Source organism: Lampetra fluviatilis, chromosome 13, assembly GCF_964198595.1.
Source record: "Lampetra fluviatilis chromosome 13, kcLamFluv1.1, whole genome shotgun sequence".
NCBI lineage: Eukaryota > Metazoa > Chordata > Hyperoartia > Petromyzontiformes > Petromyzontidae > Lampetra > Lampetra fluviatilis.
In genome coordinates this window covers 5,582,700-5,604,223 of record NC_136287.1, presented here as the reverse complement: position 1 = coordinate 5,604,223, position 21,524 = coordinate 5,582,700, and the positions used below count along the sequence as shown (strand labels likewise).

Here is a 21,524-nt window from a genome sequence, read left to right as displayed (position 1 = left end):
GCACACCCCGAGCAGAGTCTCCTGTCTCCAGCAATGTCACGGCCGGCTTGTCTGTAAAAGGCCCGACAGGCGCTCTTGCAAGGTCAACAGGCACAGGCAAGGATGAGTCGGCAGCCACAGACCCCAGCAAGGCAACATCGGGAGATGACGCATCGTCTCGAGGGGCTACATATGGTTTCAAGCGCGACGTGTGAACGAACCAAAGCCGAGATCCAAACCGAACATGCGCAGACTGTGGGTTGGGAACCTCGATGAGGCGGACCGGCCCTTGCCATGGTTTGTGTAATTTAGGAGAGGTACCTGGCCGCACCTGCGGGCAATGGAGCCAGGCCATGTCCCCCACCTTCCAGGGGCACTCCCCCTTCGAGCGTCGAGCACACCGCTCGTTCCGGGCCTGGGCTTTGGCAGTAGCCATGCGGGCCCCCTCCCGTGCCTCAGTAACCCGGCGAACGGTATCCCGAATGTAATCAGGAAGAGGCTTAGCAGGTCCCCTCACTCCAGTTCCCAACTGCACATCCATTGGCGGCACGTTCTCGCGACCGTACATAAGGAAAAACGGTGAATATCCTGTAGCCGCATGCGGCATCATTCGGTATGCCGAAAGTACCCCAGGGATATGCAAATCCCAATCCGATTGTTTTTCACTCACGGTGTGACACAACATTACGGACAATGTCCGATTCAGCCGATAGTATGAGGCAAACCCCAAAAAACGACGTACATCCCCCACCGTGGCCGGGGTTGGCCCGTCACGGACGCATGCTGTCTTGTCCGGATCCGTGGCCACCCCGTCCGCACTTACGATATGCCCCAAATAGCGCACGGAGTGTTGCAGTAGGTGACATTTCTTAGGCTTAAATTTCAAATTTGCGGAACGCATCCTGGCGAACACCGACTCCAACCGCAGTAAATGCTCATCAAATGTGCGGCTGAAGACGATAATATCATCTAAATATATCAGACATGTCTCCCACTGCAACCCCGTTAACACCAACTCCATCAACCTTTGAAATGTGGCAGGGGCAGCATTCAGCCCCATTGGAAGACAATTAAATTGGAATAACCCCTGCGGCGTACGGAAAGCAGTCTTCTCCCGCGAGGGCTCGTCAAGGGGAAGCTGCCAGAATCCCGAAGAGAGATCTAGCGTTGAAAAGAACTTCGCCCCCGACAAGGCATCGAGGGAGTCGTCCATACGCGGCAGGGGGTACGCATCTGCCACAGACACTTTATTCAATTTTCGAAAGCCGACACAAAATCGCAATTTGCCATCCTTCTTTTTAACCAAAACAACAGGCGCGCCCCATGGGCTGTTAGATGGAGATATTATGTCCGCAGCCAACATGTCATCCACTGCCCCTCGAACCTGATCTCGCTCCGCCGGACTCATCCGATGCGAGTTCAACCGAATAGGGGCAGCGTCCCCTGTGTCAATATGATGGTAAAGCAACGAGGTGCGTCCCAAGTCCAAATCGTCGGAGCTAAACACATCAGAATAACTCAATAATAATTTACGAAGCGCACAACGTTGTTCACCGGAAACGGAACAATTTTCCCCACACAATTCGGCGATCCAGCGATTATCAGCGGCACCAAGACCTGAAACACCACCAACCACGACCTGGCTGCCCAGATGATCTTGTGCCGTAAACGCCGTAGTGGCATGTGCCACAACCGTACCAGCCGGCACACACACATTTTCAGAACTTGCATTAAGCACCTGCAGAAACGGCTGCTGGTCATGCCGGACAATAGTTTGCACCCCAACGAGCGCCGCTCCGCCCGTTATAGTGGCGGACGGCGACAAAAAAATCCCAATTGCACCCTGACGACCAGGTACAGGCTTCCGATATCGCAAGGGGATAAGCATCTGTGAGCCAGGTGGAATATCAACAGATACCTCGGACAGCGCCTGCACCTGAGCGACCGGAGCAGGTCGCCCCCAGGGAGACGGTAGAAATGTAATTTTTCACCCACCCGGTAATTCAATGCAGTTTTGATTAATTCGAATTAGAATGGGCATCTTGGCCAGGAAGTCAGTTCCCAACAAGCAAGGAACCGCGAGGGACCTCGAAATTAACACAATTCCCGAGGCCGACACTCCCCCGATAGATATTGTAGCGTCCACCTGGCCCACAATGCCCATGCTACCCCCGTTGGCAGCGACGCAAGAATCGTAAACCGGACGCACAGCCTCAGGTGGGATGTTCAACAGATGGAAAATGACATCCGATATAATGGTCGCGGACGCCCCGGAATCCACTAACACACGTACGTCCACCCCTTGTATAGAACCAGGTACAGTGGACGAACCAGTAGCGGCCATGACGACCCGCCGTGCCAATTTACGCCACTGCGTTACCGAGCGACGTGGCCCAGTCGATGGCCTCCCCCCGTTATTAACAACACCCGGATCGCACGACAACGGTGATGAGTGAGGTGTCAAGCCTTGCCGGGTGTCTGGTGCGCACCGACTTGCCTGTCCTGGAGGATCCTTCCGTGGCACGTCCGCTGACGAGGCCTCCTGCTGGGGCGGACCCAGGACGCGGGCCCAGCAGTCCCTGGCGTAATGGCCTTTACGGCCGCAGCGGAAGAAAGTCGATGTTGTTGTGCCGCACCGCAGGCACCCCATCCCGACGCTCCCGTGGCGGTGGCGCAGATCGCGGGCCCAGCGTACTGCGGGCCGACCACTGAGCAGAGGCGGCTGTCAGCTCCTGCGGGCCCCCCCCGTCAGGAACGTACACCGCCTTCTTGGGATCCCAACCCGTGGCACCTCCCTCGACGATGGGCCCCCCCGTCCATGCCGTGACTTGCTTCCAACGGCGCAGGTTGAACTGGGCATCAAGACATTTAGCGGCCGCCCGGGACGTAAGCTTTTCGTGGCCACACACCGGCATAGGAATCCCCAAATCCCGGGACAGCTCGAGCATCTTACCCAAGATGAGAGGTTCGAGCAGGTCAGGCTCCGTCTCCGGGTATGCAGCCATGGCCAACTCCAATACCGCACCCCTGTATGCCACCGGCGACTCCTCGGGTGCTCGCTGACGTTGAACAAACCGGTGATGAGCATCATCCGGTGGCTCATATGCATCTGCCATCTCGTCGAAAACTCCTCTCAATGTTTTCTTCTTCTCTGCCTTTATGGAGCGGAAGAATCTCACCGACTCGTCATCGAGAAGAGTCGGTAAAACCTTCAATGCCTCAGCGTCCGTCCACCTTGCTGAGCGTACCGCCGCCAGAAATCTGCAGGCGAAAGCACTCCAATCGCCCCCGATGGAGAATTCTTTGACGGTCGTGAGATGACGACTGCGACTCCTTGTTGCACCGTCCTCAGCCGATGACTCACCAGGCGGCATATTCAAAATGGCGTCGCATCGCAACGTGTTCAAGATGGCGGCCTCTCGCCGCGGAGAGCGCAAGATGGCGGCTTCCCGCCGTTCTTCTCCTGCCACGCCCAAGATGGCGTCTTCTTGCCGCGTGGCCAATGGCGCCGACAGCGGAGGCAAGGCAGCGACCTGCGGACCTCCATCGGCTCTCCCCAACGCCGTCCTCGGCGTGACGAGCTCGCACAATTGTGCGAGCACGATTTTCAGCGTCTCCAGCTGCGCCGCCATCTGCCTCCATCGCCAATCCACGTCCTTTGGTGCAGACGGGTCCACCGACGCGGCGACATCTTGGACTCCCGGACCCGCACTTGTTCCCGCACGGATCTCCTCCTCCATCGCAGGCAGGTCGACCGCCCGAGGAAGGTCGTCGTCGTCGGATGATGTAGCAGATGATGGCGCAGGAATATTCTTTCTTCTGAGCTGTTCTGACATGCCGTTTCACTTCTGACACCAGTGTAATAAAGGACTCGATCCTGGGTCTGTCTCCGTTGTCCTTTATTCGGGTTCTTACACTTTTCCCACACGGCCCTCGCTCAGAGCTCTCCCCTTGGCAGCTCCATAACTGCTCTCGCTCCCGTAGCCTCCACACCTCTGCAGCTCTGCTGCAGATCCCCTGTGCAGTCCTCCGGCTGCCCTCACTGCAGCTCCACCCCTGCCCTCACTGCAGCTCCACCGCTGCCCGTCGTTCCTCCGCGCTTGGTCACCGCTGGCCGACGGTGCCAAGTCTTACTCCCCCGTGTGTGTGGCGATCTCGCCACTCCTCGACCTCCGCCCTGCGTGGCCTCACTCTAACTCTGTCTCCCACACTCTCCCGTCTCTTCCGGTATCTCTCCCTTAAGACCTCACCCCTCTCTCACACGTGACCTAACTCCTCCCCCCCATGACGTCATATCCGCGAAGCCGTTTACGCCCGCATTACACCACCCTCCCCCGTAGAGAAAATCCAGCCGACCTCGGCTGAACAATAACGAGACAAGTAATGCGAGCGAACACAACCATCACACATTCAAGGACAACAAAGCATACAATAAATATAACAACAACAACCAAAACACAACAGTAAAATTTAACGAAATGTAAGGGACTTTGAGCGCGTTCGGGTCGCCGGTCCGTCCCGGACGGGGTTCGGCCCTCCTGCAGACCGGGAACGTGACGGGGTTTTAGGAGCGACAGGATGAAGTCCTCCTGTCGCTATTGGAGGCCCGTCAACATCCCGGTCCCGTGTCCCTGAAGGCCCAGCGTCGGTGGTGCGTCGCGATCGTGTCTGCAACGGGGTCGGAAGGGCGGCGGGGCTCGGGGTCCCCGCAGCCGTGGTAGGCACACCCCGAGCAGAGTCTCCTGTCTCCAGCAATGTCACGGCCGGCTTGTCTGTAAAAGGCCCGACAGGCGCTCTTGCAAGGTCAACAGGCACAGGCAAGGATGAGTCGGCAGCCACAGACCCCAGCAAGGCAACATCGGGAGATGACGCATCGTCTCGAGGGGCTACATATGGTTTCAAGCGCGACGTGTGAACGAACCAAAGCCGAGATCCAAACCGAACATGCGCAGACTGTGGGTTGGGAACCTCGATGAGGCGGACCGGCCCTTGCCATGGTTTGTGTAATTTAGGAGAGGTACCTGGCCGCACCTGCGGGCAATGGAGCCAGGCCATGTCCCCCACCTTCCAGGGGCACTCCCCCTTCGAGCGTCGAGCACACCGCTCGTTCCGGGCCTGGGCTTTGGCAGTAGCCATGCGGGCCCCCTCCCGTGCCTCAGTAACCCGGCGAACGGTATCCCGAATGTAATCAGGAAGAGGCTTAGCAGGTCCCCTCACTCCAGTTCCCAACTGCACATCCATTGGCGGCACGTTCTCGCGACCGTACATAAGGAAAAACGGTGAATATCCTGTAGCCGCATGCGGCATCATTCGGTATGCCGAAAGTACCCCAGGGATATGCAAATCCCAATCCGATTGTTTTTCACTCACGGTGTGACACAACATTACGGACAATGTCCGATTCAGCCGATAGTATGAGGCAAACCCCAAAAAACGACGTACATCCCCCACCGTGGCCGGGGTTGGCCCGTCACGGACGCATGCTGTCTTGTCCGGATCCGTGGCCACCCCGTCCGCACTTACGATATGCCCCAAATAGCGCACGGAGTGTTGCAGTAGGTGACATTTCTTAGGCTTAAATTTCAAATTTGCGGAACGCATCCTGGCGAACACCGACTCCAACCGCAGTAAATGCTCATCAAATGTGCGGCTGAAGACGATAATATCATCTAAATATATCAGACATGTCTCCCACTGCAACCCCGTTAACACCAACTCCATCAACCTTTGAAATGTGGCAGGGGCAGCATTCAGCCCCATTGGAAGACAATTAAATTGGAATAACCCCTGCGGCGTACGGAAAGCAGTCTTCTCCCGCGAGGGCTCGTCAAGGGGAAGCTGCCAGAATCCCGAAGAGAGATCTAGCGTTGAAAAGAACTTCGCCCCCGACAAGGCATCGAGGGAGTCGTCCATACGCGGCAGGGGGTACGCATCTGCCACAGACACTTTATTCAATTTTCGAAAGCCGACACAAAATCGCAATTTGCCATCCTTCTTTTTAACCAAAACAACAGGCGCGCCCCATGGGCTGTTAGATGGAGATATTATGTCCGCAGCCAACATGTCATCCACTGCCCCTCGAACCTGATCTCGCTCCGCCGGACTCATCCGATGCGAGTTCAACCGAATAGGGGCAGCGTCCCCTGTGTCAATATGATGGTAAAGCAACGAGGTGCGTCCCAAGTCCAAATCGTCGGAGCTAAACACATCAGAATAACTCAATAATAATTTACGAAGCGCACAACGTTGTTCACCGGAAACGGAACAATTTTCCCCACACAATTCGGCGATCCAGCGATTATCAGCGGCACCAAGACCTGAAACACCACCAACCACGACCTGGCTGCCCAGATGATCTTGTGCCGTAAACGCCGTAGTGGCATGTGCCACAACCGTACCAGCCGGCACACACACATTTTCAGAACTTGCATTAAGCACCTGCAGAAACGGCTGCTGGTCATGCCGGACAATAGTTTGCACCCCAACGAGCGCCGCTCCGCCCGTTATAGTGGCGGACGGCGACAAAAAAATCCCAATTGCACCCTGACGACCAGGTACAGGCTTCCGATATCGCAAGGGGATAAGCATCTGTGAGCCAGGTGGAATATCAACAGATACCTCGGACAGCGCCTGCACCTGAGCGACCGGAGCAGGTCGCCCCCAGGGAGACGGTAGAAATGTAATTTTTCACCCACCCGGTAATTCAATGCAGTTTTGATTAATTCGAATTAGAATGGGCATCTTGGCCAGGAAGTCAGTTCCCAACAAGCAAGGAACCGCGAGGGACCTCGAAATTAACACAATTCCCGAGGCCGACACTCCCCCGATAGATATTGTAGCGTCCACCTGGCCCACAATGCCCATGCTACCCCCGTTGGCAGCGACGCAAGAATCGTAAACCGGACGCACAGCCTCAGGTGGGATGTTCAACAGATGGAAAATGACATCCGATATAATGGTCGCGGACGCCCCGGAATCCACTAACACACGTACGTCCACCCCTTGTATAGAACCAGGTACAGTGGACGAACCAGTAGCGGCCATGACGACCCGCCGTGCCAATTTACGCCACTGCGTTACCGAGCGACGTGGCCCAGTCGATGGCCTCCCCCCGTTATTAACAACACCCGGATCGCACGACAACGGTGATGAGTGAGGTGTCAAGCCTTGCCGGGTGTCTGGTGCGCACCGACTTGCCTGTCCTGGAGGATCCTTCCGTGGCACGTCCGCTGACGAGGCCTCCTGCTGGGGCGGACCCAGGACGCGGGCCCAGCAGTCCCTGGCGTAATGGCCTTTACGGCCGCAGCGGAAGAAAGTCGATGTTGTTGTGCCGCACCGCAGGCACCCCATCCCGACGCTCCCGTGGCGGTGGCGCAGATCGCGGGCCCAGCGTACTGCGGGCCGACCACTGAGCAGAGGCGGCTGTCAGCTCCTGCGGGCCCCCCCCGTCAGGAACGTACACCGCCTTCTTGGGATCCCAACCCGTGGCACCTCCCTCGACGATGGGCCCCCCCGTCCATGCCGTGACTTGCTTCCAACGGCGCAGGTTGAACTGGGCATCAAGACATTTAGCGGCCGCCCGGGACGTAAGCTTTTCGTGGCCACACACCGGCATAGGAATCCCCAAATCCCGGGACAGCTCGAGCATCTTACCCAAGATGAGAGGTTCGAGCAGGTCAGGCTCCGTCTCCGGGTATGCAGCCATGGCCAACTCCAATACCGCACCCCTGTATGCCACCGGCGACTCCTCGGGTGCTCGCTGACGTTGAACAAACCGGTGATGAGCATCATCCGGTGGCTCATATGCATCTGCCATCTCGTCGAAAACTCCTCTCAATGTTTTCTTCTTCTCTGCCTTTATGGAGCGGAAGAATCTCACCGACTCGTCATCGAGAAGAGTCGGTAAAACCTTCAATGCCTCAGCGTCCGTCCACCTTGCTGAGCGTACCGCCGCCAGAAATCTGCAGGCGAAAGCACTCCAATCGCCCCCGATGGAGAATTCTTTGACGGTCGTGAGATGACGACTGCGACTCCTTGTTGCACCGTCCTCAGCCGATGACTCACCAGGCGGCATATTCAAAATGGCGTCGCATCGCAACGTGTTCAAGATGGCGGCCTCTCGCCGCGGAGAGCGCAAGATGGCGGCTTCCCGCCGTTCTTCTCCTGCCACGCCCAAGATGGCGTCTTCTTGCCGCGTGGCCAATGGCGCCGACAGCGGAGGCAAGGCAGCGACCTGCGGACCTCCATCGGCTCTCCCCAACGCCGTCCTCGGCGTGACGAGCTCGCACAATTGTGCGAGCACGATTTTCAGCGTCTCCAGCTGCGCCGCCATCTGCCTCCATCGCCAATCCACGTCCTTTGGTGCAGACGGGTCCACCGACGCGGCGACATCTTGGACTCCCGGACCCGCACTTGTTCCCGCACGGATCTCCTCCTCCATCGCAGGCAGGTCGACCGCCCGAGGAAGGTCGTCGTCGTCGGATGATGTAGCAGATGATGGCGCAGGAATATTCTTTCTTCTGAGCTGTTCTGACATGCCGTTTCACTTCTGACACCAGTGTAATAAAGGACTCGATCCTGGGTCTGTCTCCGTTGTCCTTTATTCGGGTTCTTACACTTTTCCCACACGGCCCTCGCTCAGAGCTCTCCCCTTGGCAGCTCCATAACTGCTCTCGCTCCCGTAGCCTCCACACCTCTGCAGCTCTGCTGCAGATCCCCTGTGCAGTCCTCCGGCTGCCCTCACTGCAGCTCCACCCCTGCCCTCACTGCAGCTCCACCGCTGCCCGTCGTTCCTCCGCGCTTGGTCACCGCTGGCCGACGGTGCCAAGTCTTACTCCCCCGTGTGTGTGGCGATCTCGCCACTCCTCGACCTCCGCCCTGCGTGGCCTCACTCTAACTCTGTCTCCCACACTCTCCCGTCTCTTCCGGTATCTCTCCCTTAAGACCTCACCCCTCTCTCACACGTGACCTAACTCCTCCCCCCCATGACGTCATATCCGCGAAGCCGTTTACGCCCGCATTACATATGTATTCCTCTTGAGGAACGGTGTTATTGACGAGCATCCTGAGCTTGCGCACCATCGCCGATGCAGTATCACAAAAAATATCTGTTCATGCAGTCCTCTTCTGTCTCCACATTTTCACGGAGCTCTCCGTGGCTGCAAGTTTTTCATCGATGGGTGGGGGGGGGGTGGCATTTTCTAGTAAATCAAGCATCCCAATGCTCACGATTACATCCGCTGTACAATCAAAACAGGCTTGCATCAACAACGGGGATACAGCAATTTAAAAAAAAACTATTTTTTATTTTACCAAGAAAGGCCCACTGAGCTATATAGCCCTTTTTCAGAAGCGACCTGGCCACAAATGATAGCCCAATGAATCGGCTTGTCATGTGGAAATTTATAGCAGCGAAATACTCTAAAAGCATGTTTCTAAATGTGGAGGGGAAAACCGGAGGACCCGTAGAAAAATCCACGCATTTGAAAAAATGTCTCTGGAGATGCATCCCTAAATGCCTATTTTGTATGTAGCAGATTTGTATTATTCTCCTTCAACAGCTATTTCAAGAAAATAACATTCCGCAGCCATCCTCAATCTTTGAAACGTGTCCCATTGGGGCGATTGAACTAATTCCCATATACAATATACAAATGGGCCCTTTGAAAACAAATAATAAACACATTTTTATTGACTGGAATAATTCAGATTGTGTGCTGCTGCTGAGTGTATTAGTACATAGCAGGACTATGAGAGGTGGTAGTGGCCGAGAGAAGCCTTCATCCAGCAGTGGATCGATCATGACGATGATGGCTGTACATTATTTAAGCTCTCGCGCATGAAGAGCCAGTGGATTTCAACCTTCACCGTTGCATTGTACTCGGCCGTGACACCTCCTGTGCACGGCTCACCGACCAATGTCAAGACACGTGACATGAACACCTCCTTCCGTTGTCGGTACAGAGGCAGATATTGCTCGCGCTGGTAATTATATTTGTGCATGGGCCTGCTGCACTGTGCAATCACTCGTACAGCCACCTGCCCCTCCCCCATTAACCGTGTCTATGCATGGGTTGTTTTTTTTGTTTGCAAACAGACACGCGGTGACCTGCATTGTTGGGGCAGCACATCTTGCTATTCGTTATCAATTCTTGCTGTCATGTTTGACCCTCAAAAATAGAATAATTCATCATCAGCAGCCATAAAGCAGCATCCACTGCCGAATGAATTCCTCGCCAATCCGTCACCATCGCTAGCTGTCCTGTAATGCAACAATCTACCTAGATCCTGCACACAAGATGAGTTCATTGATTTCCTCACTCCATCTCCACATGGACGTAATTTTCAGAAGTGTTGCTCCTTTAACTGCCACTCCATTGAGCAATGTGTTGCTGCGAGCCCATTTACTTTTCTTGAATAAAAATAATTATGAAATTAAACTGGCCTAATATTACTGTGGGTTTCCCGGTTGTGCTGTGTAGCTCACAAGAGTTGTTCCCGCATTGTATGTGCCATGCTCAAATATGTACATAATTATTGAACATTCAATTTAGAAGAAATAAAAACGAAAATAGCAATTCAATAGTCCAGTAAATAGAGTATCATGCATAACCAAGCAACGATTATGGGAAAATAATACCCATGTGGTACAAGTTATGCCCATGTGAAGTGGGCGTTCTAAGCAAAAATGACATGTTATTTTTGGACAACGGTAAGCGGACGTTACCTAAATAAATGACCAGCAACCCCGTGCAGCTGCGGGTCGCACCAATCTTAAGGCTCACAACTTCCACGAGAGAGGCAGTCGCCAAGCTTCTCATTTACAGCCACTGCGTTTTACATGTATGTCATCGGGATGACGTCATCGGGATGACGTACATGTACGTCATCAGTTGGAATCGGAATAAAAAATTGAATAACTTTTTCGGTATGTCTTCAGGTTAGAAGACGTACCGATAAAGTTATTTTAGTTTAATTTAAGCCATGTGGGAGGGTGTGTGGCACAATTTGGCGCCAGCTATCAGAGTGTGGTCGTGTCGCTACAGTTCGCTGTGGTGAGTACAGTACAATGTCTTTAAAAACAACAGCACTATGCCAAAAAGAAATAATGCTAACCGCTTGCGCGTTGCGAGATTCAGGTGGTGAACGGGACCCACCCTGCAACTTGCAGATGTCTCGGAACGGTAAATGGTTAAAGATGTTATAAATTCGTGAATGGTTCTCACACTTGACTTGCCAGTTTGGAGGTTGCTGGTTCAATCTCTTGGTGCACACAGTTGAAACAATGGTGCAAGTTTCTTAAATACCCCCCCGGTCTCTATCCACCCAGCAGTATAAATTGGTACACTGCAGTTAGTCGATAGGTAGGTCACGTGTTGTGGTGTGGTAAAGTGTGGGAACTCCCGCACCTTTCAAGATGTCTGAGCAGTGGACCAGTGTGGAAGGGGAGGCCTACTACCCTCTAGGGGGGCTCTCTAGCACTCCCTCAAGTAGATGCTGTTCTGCCAGTAGTGGCATGAATGATCGTTTTTTTAAATATATATTTTGCAGTAATAATGAGTTGCAGACGTTGTGAGAACAATGTGAATAGCGTGTATGAAAAAAAGTACCGAACATTTTTCCAAGACGCATTTTAATAACCTCTTCATAAATTTTGCAATCAATTGAGTAAAAAAGTTGAGGTTTTTAAAATGATGCATTTGTCTTGTGTTCAGATTAATCTCTGGTGGGGGGGATGGAATGGCCGGTGCAAAAGGGGAAGGCTTACAATACAGGGTGAGGTTAAAGGTGCAACCCTGCAATTGCTTGCTCAAATCACTGCTGGTGGAAGGGCCTCAGCTAAAGGGGGCTGTGGCATGCCCATTTATACTGGGGGGTGTTATGTCAAATTCGTAGTTGCAAACTTGTAAAAGCATGCCCATATTTGGTATGCGTTTCGGCAGGTTAATTGGCACAGGAAGAAATGTTAAAATTTTCACAATCTTCCTGGAAGAGCACATTTGTACGTTCGTATTATTATTTAATTGCAGATGTTTTATCAAAATGTATGAATCAGTGTATTTTCACTATACCGTATTCCAAATTCGAGAATTTCATAGATTACATATAAAGTGGTTATATTTATGATGCTAGTGTGTCTTACATACCCACTCTAGCGTCAATTATGGCTGATTAAACTCACACAATTTACATAGAATACAAATGAAACGCGACTATATCGCTAAAGATAAGATAATTGGATCAGAAACCCGAAGCATTGCATTTCCGTTGCGGGTGCCTTACCATTAATTGTCCTATTAATGTGCAATTTTCCTCAGATGTGATTACCTCAATGAAATGCTACTGCAAAATTAAGTAACAGGGTAAAAAATATACAAAAAAACTGTCCCATTAAGAAGAAGAATATACATCTAAACTACTGTATTATAATTTATGAGATAACTGAATGAGGTCGGCACAATCACTGCATTCTTAAATGTGGTAGACTTCATTTTTTGGGTAGAGATCGATTGTTTTTGCTTCATGGTAACTATTTAGTCTAGACATACTGAACTAGGATCGAGTGATAGTGCAGTGGTTCGTGCACTGCGCAAAGAACCCAATGACATCAGCGCGATTTCCGGCCATGACTAAGACCAGTCGCAATTGACGTGTGCATCAGTCCTGGGCACTCTCCTTCACAAAGCCACCCTCACCGGCGTACAGATTGTGGGGAAGTATGATCAATTGACCTCCATGAGTGACACAGCACGGGGAGGCCTTCATCCAGGAGTGAATTGACATATTTCTGTAAAAATTTTACACAAATATATTTTTGTCTTTACGAAGGTAAAAATCTACCGTAAGTTACGTATGAGATCAATGCCCTCTGCAGACAATGTACCAACACATTTTTCACAATTTAAAGAAATATGTTAATACAACTATTTTGTTTTGCATATTGTTCAACTGGCTCGATTTTTCGTATGAATCTACTTGATAACATTACTCCGTAGTGTGTGTGTGTGTTTTTTAAAGAATTACAGTATTTGACAGCAAATAAATTCTTCTACAGTTACTTATCTCATAAACAGTGAATTGGTCCATTGGAACAGTACACATTGATTTTGGGAAAAACACATTTACCACTTAATAAAACAACGGCATTAGCATTGTCACCCATTTAGCGCCGAATTGCACTTTTAGGTTAAAGCATGTTAATTTAAAGCCCAATGCTACAGAGAAGTAATTTTTTTTAAACAGTGCTGTTTTTCACATACTACCGAAAAATACCAAAAATCAGTTGCTGTAATGAGAGTAACATTTGGCTGTCAACATTTTAACAAGGTAAACCATTTAAGTTAATGTTGTGCCGCACACGTGGTACTGCCATGTATGCTGAACTGTCTGATGTGTTGTTGGGTTTGTACCGTGTGATGATTGAATCGATGACATCAACGCGAGGTACAACATGAAAACACAACGTACAGCTGCATGAATCCTACAGAATTATCTTTGTTATTTTTTATTTCATTATTTCATGTTAATTTATGCACTGGAAACTCTTTAAGATGGCATTTGTAGATTTGTATGCATTGTTTGCTTCACAGATCTTGAAAAAATGTGCTGTATTTCGATTTAAAGCTTTCGTGACTGCAGGGATTCATCTTCTTGGTTCTTTCGGTAAAGTCACGTAGAAGGGAAGTAATAAAAATAAAACATAATAAAATAATTCTCACGACGTTTCGCCCACAACGCAAGCAGCCGTCCTCAGGTGAAAAGCAGGTCTGTCGAGGCGACAGCGTCTGAATTTCAGACCGAAACGTCGTGAGAATTATTTCATTATGTTTTATTTTTATTATTGTATTACTTCCCTTCTACGTGACTTTACCGAAAGAACCAAGAATAAGAAAAATGTGCCGTTTTTTTCTGAACATACATGTATGTAGTTTTCCTTTTAAAAAGAGATTTCTGGTCTCAATGGGGTCATATTTTTACAGGCTATGATGAAGGCACCACACGCTGCGCGAGCCCCTGCGGATCTTTGAGCATACTTCACTACGCTGGTCAGTGTGGCTTGGGTGACCAAAGACCCGTTGAGATATCACTCTCCCCGGATTTTATCCGTGGCCAATAATCTTATTCAGGTTGCCCGGCTCATAGCGCAGTGCGAAAACCACTGCGCCACCGCTCCCCCACCTCAATGGGCGTTCACCTGGCCAAAAATAAATGTCTATTGCTACTGCTACTATTTTTATCACGAAACTAATTATATCGTGTTTTTAGAGCCAGAATATATATGTAAGCAGCACCAGTGCCAGATGTGTTTCATGCTGTCGCCTGATTTCAATCAGACAGTCAATGTTTAAAATGTATAATATCAAATTTGGTTGTAAATGTATTTGCTGTATTGGGTGGCATTAGCAGGGCTACAATTATAGTTCATATTATGAAACACAAGAATAGGTTTTACTCTTTCTGGCAACAAAACAGGTGTTCAAATGTTCAAACACCAAATTTTTAACTTTTGGCAAGGAATAATGTCTGCATTAACCACATGTACTTGTGGTGTACATGCAAACAAACATGCTCTGATAATATAATTGTCTTTGAAACGGATTGGCCTACACCAGAGTCAAACTTATTTTAAATAGCATGTTTGTTTGTATGTATGTTCACCACAAGTACGTATGGTTAATGCACTTGATTCCTTGAAAAAGGTAAAAATTTGGTGTTGGAACATCTTAACACCTGTTTCTAGTTTTCATACTGGCAAAAAAAAGTCCCATAATAAACTGCATATTGTCAGACACGTATTGTTTCACTTTTCAACATTGTTAGTACTCAAATGTCTATAATTTATCAAAATTTGTCTTCTATTGTATGCCATTTGTTTATCAATACAAACGTTTGAATTCATCCAGAAATTTGTACTCCGTAATGTTTTCTCAAATATATTACTGACAATCTTATTTTAAATTGGTATTTCGCTTTCTTTATAGATACATATACCTAAAAATTGGCAATGCTTCTCTGACAAGATAACACAGACATCATAATCGCAGAGCTGATCCACTTAAATTGCTATAATATTCCATGCCTGCTCTATCATTGGTTAGCGTTAACATGCGTTTTACCACTTCATAGGTCTCTGTTTTTGAGTTAGCAACTCACATACAGCACCGTCTACTTTTCAACAATTACTTCAATGCACAGAACTTTAAGCAAGTACAATTTACAATTCCTGTACAAAACACAGATTGTGAAGAAGCTGTAATTTAGGACATATTTTAACAAGTCTTCGACTCACAGTTGTTGAAAAAAAAATATTGCAGAAGATGTTATCATTTAGAGATAAACAAAAACTAATTAAAAAAAGCATTTGCCTTTGAATTTTTGTTGTGTAGGGTATGCCATTATTAAAAATTTACATTCCAATAACTTTCACTCTTATGTAAAAAAAAGATCCCGTGTTTATCGTGTCCTGGTTGTTCCGTAGCCTAACTGCTTCCACGGCAGAAGCGTGACAACCTGGCAAGGATAATTCCATAACCCGGTGCTTGCATTGATGTTTATCTAAAAAAAGACACGTAAGATTCATATTCTTTGGTTGTTTCGGTAAAGTCACGTAGATAAAAAAAACCCATGAAGTGAATAATAATGAAAAAAAACACTAATGTAGACTGTAGCCTGGTTATTAATCGGAGTGAGTGTACTGGCAATCTCTAATGTAGACTGTAGCCTGGTTATTAAGTTTGGTGAGTGTACTGGTAGTCTATAATGTAGACTGTAGCAATGGTTATTAAGTTTGGTGAGTGTACTGGTAGTCTATAATGTAGACTGTAGCAATGGTTATTAAGCTGGGTGAGTGTACTGCCAGTCTATAATGTAGATTGTAGCCTGGTTCTTAAGTTTGGAGAGTGTACTGGTAGTTTATAATGTAGACTGTAGCAATGGTTATTAAGCTGGGTGAGTGTACTGGCAGTCTATAATGTAGATTGTAGCCTGGTTCTTAAGTTTGGAGAGTGTACTGGTAGTCTATAATGTAGACTGTAGCAATGGTTATTAAGCTGGGTGAGTGTACTGGCAGTCTATAATGTAGACTGTAGCCTGGTTTTTAAGCTGGTGAACGTATTGGCAGTCTGTAATGTAGGCTGTATCAATTGTTATTAAACTGAGTGAGCGTACTGGCAGTCTATAATGTAGACTTATTATTGGTTCTTTCAATAAAAAAATATAAAAAAAAACAACCACGATGTTTCGATCGCAACACAAGCGGTCGTCATCAGAAAAAAAAACAAAGAATATGAATTCCTGCAGTCACGAAAGTTTAAAGTCAAAATTGACACGTAAGATTAATTCAATCTGCCATGGCACCGAAGACGCTAATGGAGTGAGGGAGTCAAGTGACCTACTTAACTCGGATTCTCAACGAGCACATTCAGTGCCAGCTGAGGTTCGTATTTTATAGAAAAAAGCACACGTGGAATTAAATGCATGTACAGTATATGCATGTGGGCTTAACCTACAAGTTATTTATAATGAGTTAACGACGCTACATTTTGCAATCACGACTATCGCCTACTTCAAAGGCATATACAATTGTAACAAAAAAATATTATTTCAACAAAGTTATACCAAATTTGTTTTTTTTTATAAATGTTTACCTTTTGGATAAATAACCACTCTTTGAAATAAATTCGTCACGAATTCATCCTTATGTTAAATCACTGGACACACATTTACGATACAGGACACATGCCTAGGAATTTGAGATGCTACGTGTGCCTGCCTACAGACTGGGTGCACATGCGATATACACACACACACAACCATTTATGATGGAGCTGTCAGCGGACGAAAGCCCGCTAACAAGAATGAAAAGTCCCTCCTGCTACCTCCCACCTTCTTAGACCCCTGCAGCAGCACTTCAATGCATCTGCCAGGTCAATAAAACAAATTCCAGTGAGGACACCTACACACCGAGATGTGCGCACGATAAATGTTAGACGTAGGCCGATACGCCATGCCCTCAAATGTGCGAACATTTAAAAAAAAATTCCCGAGAGAATTGTGACCACCACGGTGATCATTTCATGCCGATCGGTGCATGAATGGTGCACCGGTTTTAAAAAAGGTGTTTTTTTCCGACACGTCATTTGCCGGTGCCCACTTGGGCCTGCTGTATAAACGCGAGGATGGAATTGAGTATTGATCCGAATGGCTGTCTACAAGTGGCAAGATTAGACACTGGAAATGCACTCCGCACCCTGTGTTCTGTACAAAAAAACGTTTCGAATGCGTTTTTTGAAAAACATTTCTACGATACGATATACAATGTGTGCAAAGAAAAACCACGAAACATTGCCCGTTAAAATAAAACGTTTGTAAGCTCATTATTACCGCAGAAAATTGTTGCTATGAATGTCTACTGGAAACGAAACATCAGAGTGCATGTTTTCATTATGCTCATAGCTACAAAGTTAATAAAATAATCGAGTAACTGCATGCAACTTTACAACATGTTTCACATACATCGTAACATGTGTGTTTATAGGGAGAAGCAGCACAGTTGTTGAACCCGTTGACCTGAGTTCAGTCCCCAGCCACAGCGAACATCGGTGACGAGTGATATCTAACCAGTACTCTGATCCCCGCCACTGGCGTGGAGAAATATGGTCAAAGGACCTCTCTGACTCACAAGGCATTGGGAGGCCTTCACCCAGTAGTGGATTGACAAACGGCTTGTGAGTAAAATCACAGGACCACCACAGGGGATGTGCGCACTGTGTAATGTGTAGCCCTCATACATCTCACACGCATGCGAGTTGTGTTTGGACCATGCCCCCATCGTCTACGTACACACTGCTGGATGAGGACATCTCCACTGCGTGTGGGTCGTGGGGGGTTATTCGACTGTGCTCAACAATTCTAGTCTGTGCGGCTTCGTGAAGAGTAGGGGAAGGCAGAACAAAGTATTTTGCTGAATTGTCCTCGACTGTGACGACTGCTTTTGTGAACAGCGGTCTCCTATCCAAGCGCGATGCAGGCTCACATCCCTGCTTAGCTTGAGGTCTGATGGAATTGGGCACATGCCTTTTGAACTGACCATAGCCCCAGCATCTGTACCGTACAGGTAACCCCCGTTTGTGGCAGACATCCCTTGCCTGGGGATGCTGCCACGGCACAAAAGGTGTCGCGCTTGTAATGCAGAGAGGTCATCAGTTTGAACTCCCGGCACAAAAGTTGAAACAATGATGCCACGCTTCTTAAATATCCGGCCAGTATGGAAAAGTATAGACAATAAATACCATGTAGATATACTCTCTAGAGCTCCTCCTGGTGGAGGCCTTTCCAACACAGCAGTGTTGTGAGCGTGTCATCATTGTACGGCTGCATTTTTGTTTACCTGTTTACCCTGTACGTGGAGGGGGAAACCTGTGCAATTGGGTGCATTGTCAGAGGAGAGATGGGGGAGTGGGAGCAGTCCCCCATACCTGTATGAAGCAGGTGAGTTCTGAATGGTCCAGCAGACGGACTGTGCAGTGGATCTCGCTGGGTTGATGTTGCTGCTGCTGTTGCTGCTGCTGAGCCTTGGCAGCTCCGGGCAGACGGAGGCGCAGCATTGGCTCGGCTTCGTGGCCACAGTATCAGATCTCCCCCTCATTAAAACGGCTCCGTCAAGCGCAGCAGCACCTACAGCCGGACCATTTTACCGGCGCGTCTCGACGTCCTCTCTGACAACAACAACACACAAAAGCACATAGAGACAAATATTTGCCCCACCTCCCTCGCCGCCGACGTAGTTTTTTCGCAGACTGTTGGGGCAAAGTGTTTTGTCAGTGAGCGCCTACGGAAGGCCGGCACGGCGTGTGGGTGGCCAGCACCCACGCACCGGCCGCCTTTGTCTCCCCAGTGTGGATGCTTCAAGCGCACACGCGGAACATGGACACGTGCTGACAGATCCAGGGATGGACAGCGATCAAAGTAATCGTTGTGTAACCACGACAGTGCAGCACTTTGAAAAGACGCAGAGACGCTTCAGCTTAAACGACAATGATCATTTTGTTGTGGACGCCACCGAGAATTTAAGAAAATGCTACCTTCAGATGACTACATTCGGCCGCTAGTAATTGTCACAATGAAATATGCAGTACTGCATATATGGAACACGACATAGACTTAACGTTGTGTGAGATATACTCGTTTGTCTAAAATAAATAGCAGTATGGTTTACACCGTATACATTTTGCACTGAATTTGCCATATGAACTACAGTATACATCAGATATATTCATCATTACCTTAGCAGCCGTGATCTATCCACTGCTGGGGTGCATATGAACCATCAACAAATATCAGATTTCTGAACGCAGTCGTAACAATTTTTTTTAAAGAATATCGTACTAAGATATAAACATTATAGTACGCAGTACTATAAGTACAGAGAACATAACACGTATCAGAATACGCGTGTCTATGTAACACACTCTACCACAGTGCATATGCCGACAAAAGACCGTGCAATATATATTCTTCATATCACATTGTACCAACTGTTCAATACAGGATACACAGGAAACAATGCCGCTAGTACACTTTACAATTGCAGCACACACAATGTTATAACATCACTCTCCTTACAGGCCGTGTACATATCAACCACCATTCAACACAACGTGCCTTATACTACATATACAACGTCCAACAATACACAACACATCCAGCCCGTGCAATTGGACGCGAATGCGCGCGTGCGCCCAGAATTGACCAACGCACCACCGGTGCTTGCCCCCCATCATCTGGGCTGCGACGGCAACGAATGCAACACAATCAATTGTCAGCGTGCGGCGGTAACAATGAGGCCCGTTACGTTACAACGTCAAAGAGTTCTCACAGCGGGGGGGGGATGCACGCGCGCGCGCGCACGATACCACACCGGAGCGCTTCCTTGTGCACGAGATGAAGAGTCTTTGCCCCTGACCGACGCGCGAACATCCTGGTTGGCCGTTCACTCACTCGCTCCTCCTTCTCGTGTGCCGCACGCTGTCGGGTGATGCTGGGAGCGAGAGCCCTGGCAGCTTCCCTTGCTCTTCTCATCCTCCTCCTCCTCGTCCTCTGCACCACCCTCCCCCTCCCACGGCCCCCCCTGCTCGCGTATTCATCTCCGCTGGGGATGATCTGCCCGGCAGATGACGCCTCCTTGGACACGAACGGGATGTGTGCAGCCAAGGGCACTTGGCGTGGCAGCTTTGCTGTTTCGTGCCGTTGAAAGTAAGGCGAGAGCCATCCTCGTTTCGCTGAGGTTATGCGGCACTTTGATTACACTATGGAACACAATTTTTGTTCCTGGGTGGTAAGTGTTATTTCGTAATTGCTTATGCCTAAAAACTATATAAAATGGCTATTATACACCACAAACTTTGCTTTTGTGACCAGGACAGTGATATTTTGAAATGTACCTATTTTTCAATGAGAAAACAGGCGAATTTGTGTCTTTTCGCTTACACAAAGTCAGAAAAAAACATGTGACTCAAAATTAACATCTATTTATACTAAAGTAATAAAAAAATGACTACAAAAAATTTAGAAGTGAGTAGTTTTTAGAGATTTATGATTATACTGTAAATCACGAATCAGCCCCCAAATATAGTTTCCCATCATGTTCTCGTTATACTGTCCTTGGTAGCGGCGTTCAAAGTCCAGTATATCCTGGTGGAAGCGCTCGCCTTGTTCCTCCGAGTTCGCTCCCATGTTCTCCTTGAATTGATCAAGATGAGCATCAAGGGTATGGACTTGAGGGACATCCTACAGCCCATTGTGCCGTAGTTGTTCACCAAAGTCTCAACCAGCTCCACATAGTTTTCGACCTTGTGATTTTCCAGGAAGCCACGAACCACCGTGACAAAGCTGTTCCAAGCCGCTTTCTCCTTGCTAGTGAGCTTCTTGGGGAATTCGTTGCACTCCAGGATCTTCTTTATCTGTGGTCCGACGAAGACACCGGCTTTGGCATTTGCCTCAGACAGCTTAGGGAAGAAGTCTTGAAGGTACTTGAAGGGTGCCGACTCCTTATCTACAGCTCTGACAAATTGTTTCATAAGGCCCAATTTGATGTGCAGTGGTGGCATCAGCACCTTTCGCGGGTCCACCAGTGGCTCCCACTTGACATTGTTCCTCCCCACAGAGAACTCGGTCTGCTGTGGCCAATCCCGCCTGTGGTAGTGTGACTTGGTGTCTAAATCTTTTGGAGTCATTTTTGTATTATGTTAGTATGTTAACTGGTTAATTTTGATTTATATGTTGTTTTCTAACTTAAACATGAACGAAAAGACAAATTCGCCCGTTTTCTCATTGAGAATAGGTACATTTCGAAATATCACTGTCCTGACTCTTTAGTTCTTTCGGTAAAGTTAATGGAGAATATATATTCAACTCCAGACCAGGGTCTTAGCTTACACGTCCTAAATCCTGTTCGTTTCAACAAATGCATTTAGGGTGTAGTGAATTTAATGAAATCCAGCGATTGTCAGCATTATGGGGCTTTTGCAATTACTCGTGCATTTCAT

The 21,524-nt window shown here is 48.5% G+C and overlaps 1 protein-coding gene across 4 annotated transcripts in view; it reads right to left on the bottom strand.

Annotated features, from left to right (window-relative positions):
- FRMD3 (FERM domain containing 3) overlaps positions 1-20,076 on the bottom strand; it is a 62,703-nt gene extending 42,627 nt beyond the window's left edge. For 3 of the 4 annotated variants that reach the window (XM_078862137.1, XM_078862139.1, XM_078862140.1), the window contains exons 1-2: positions 19,978-20,076; positions 18,456-18,695 (exon numbers count right to left, since the gene is read on the bottom strand). In XM_078862137.1, coding sequence (XP_078718263.1) covers positions 18,456-18,584 — 129 coding nt within the window. In that variant the 5' untranslated portion in view covers positions 18,585-18,695; positions 19,978-20,076. Of the gene's footprint in view, positions 1-18,455; positions 18,696-19,737; positions 19,798-19,977 lie in introns of those variants that run through there. The other variant, XM_078862138.1, reaches the window with a different exon arrangement.
- Positions 20,077-21,524: the final 1,448 nt, after the last annotated feature.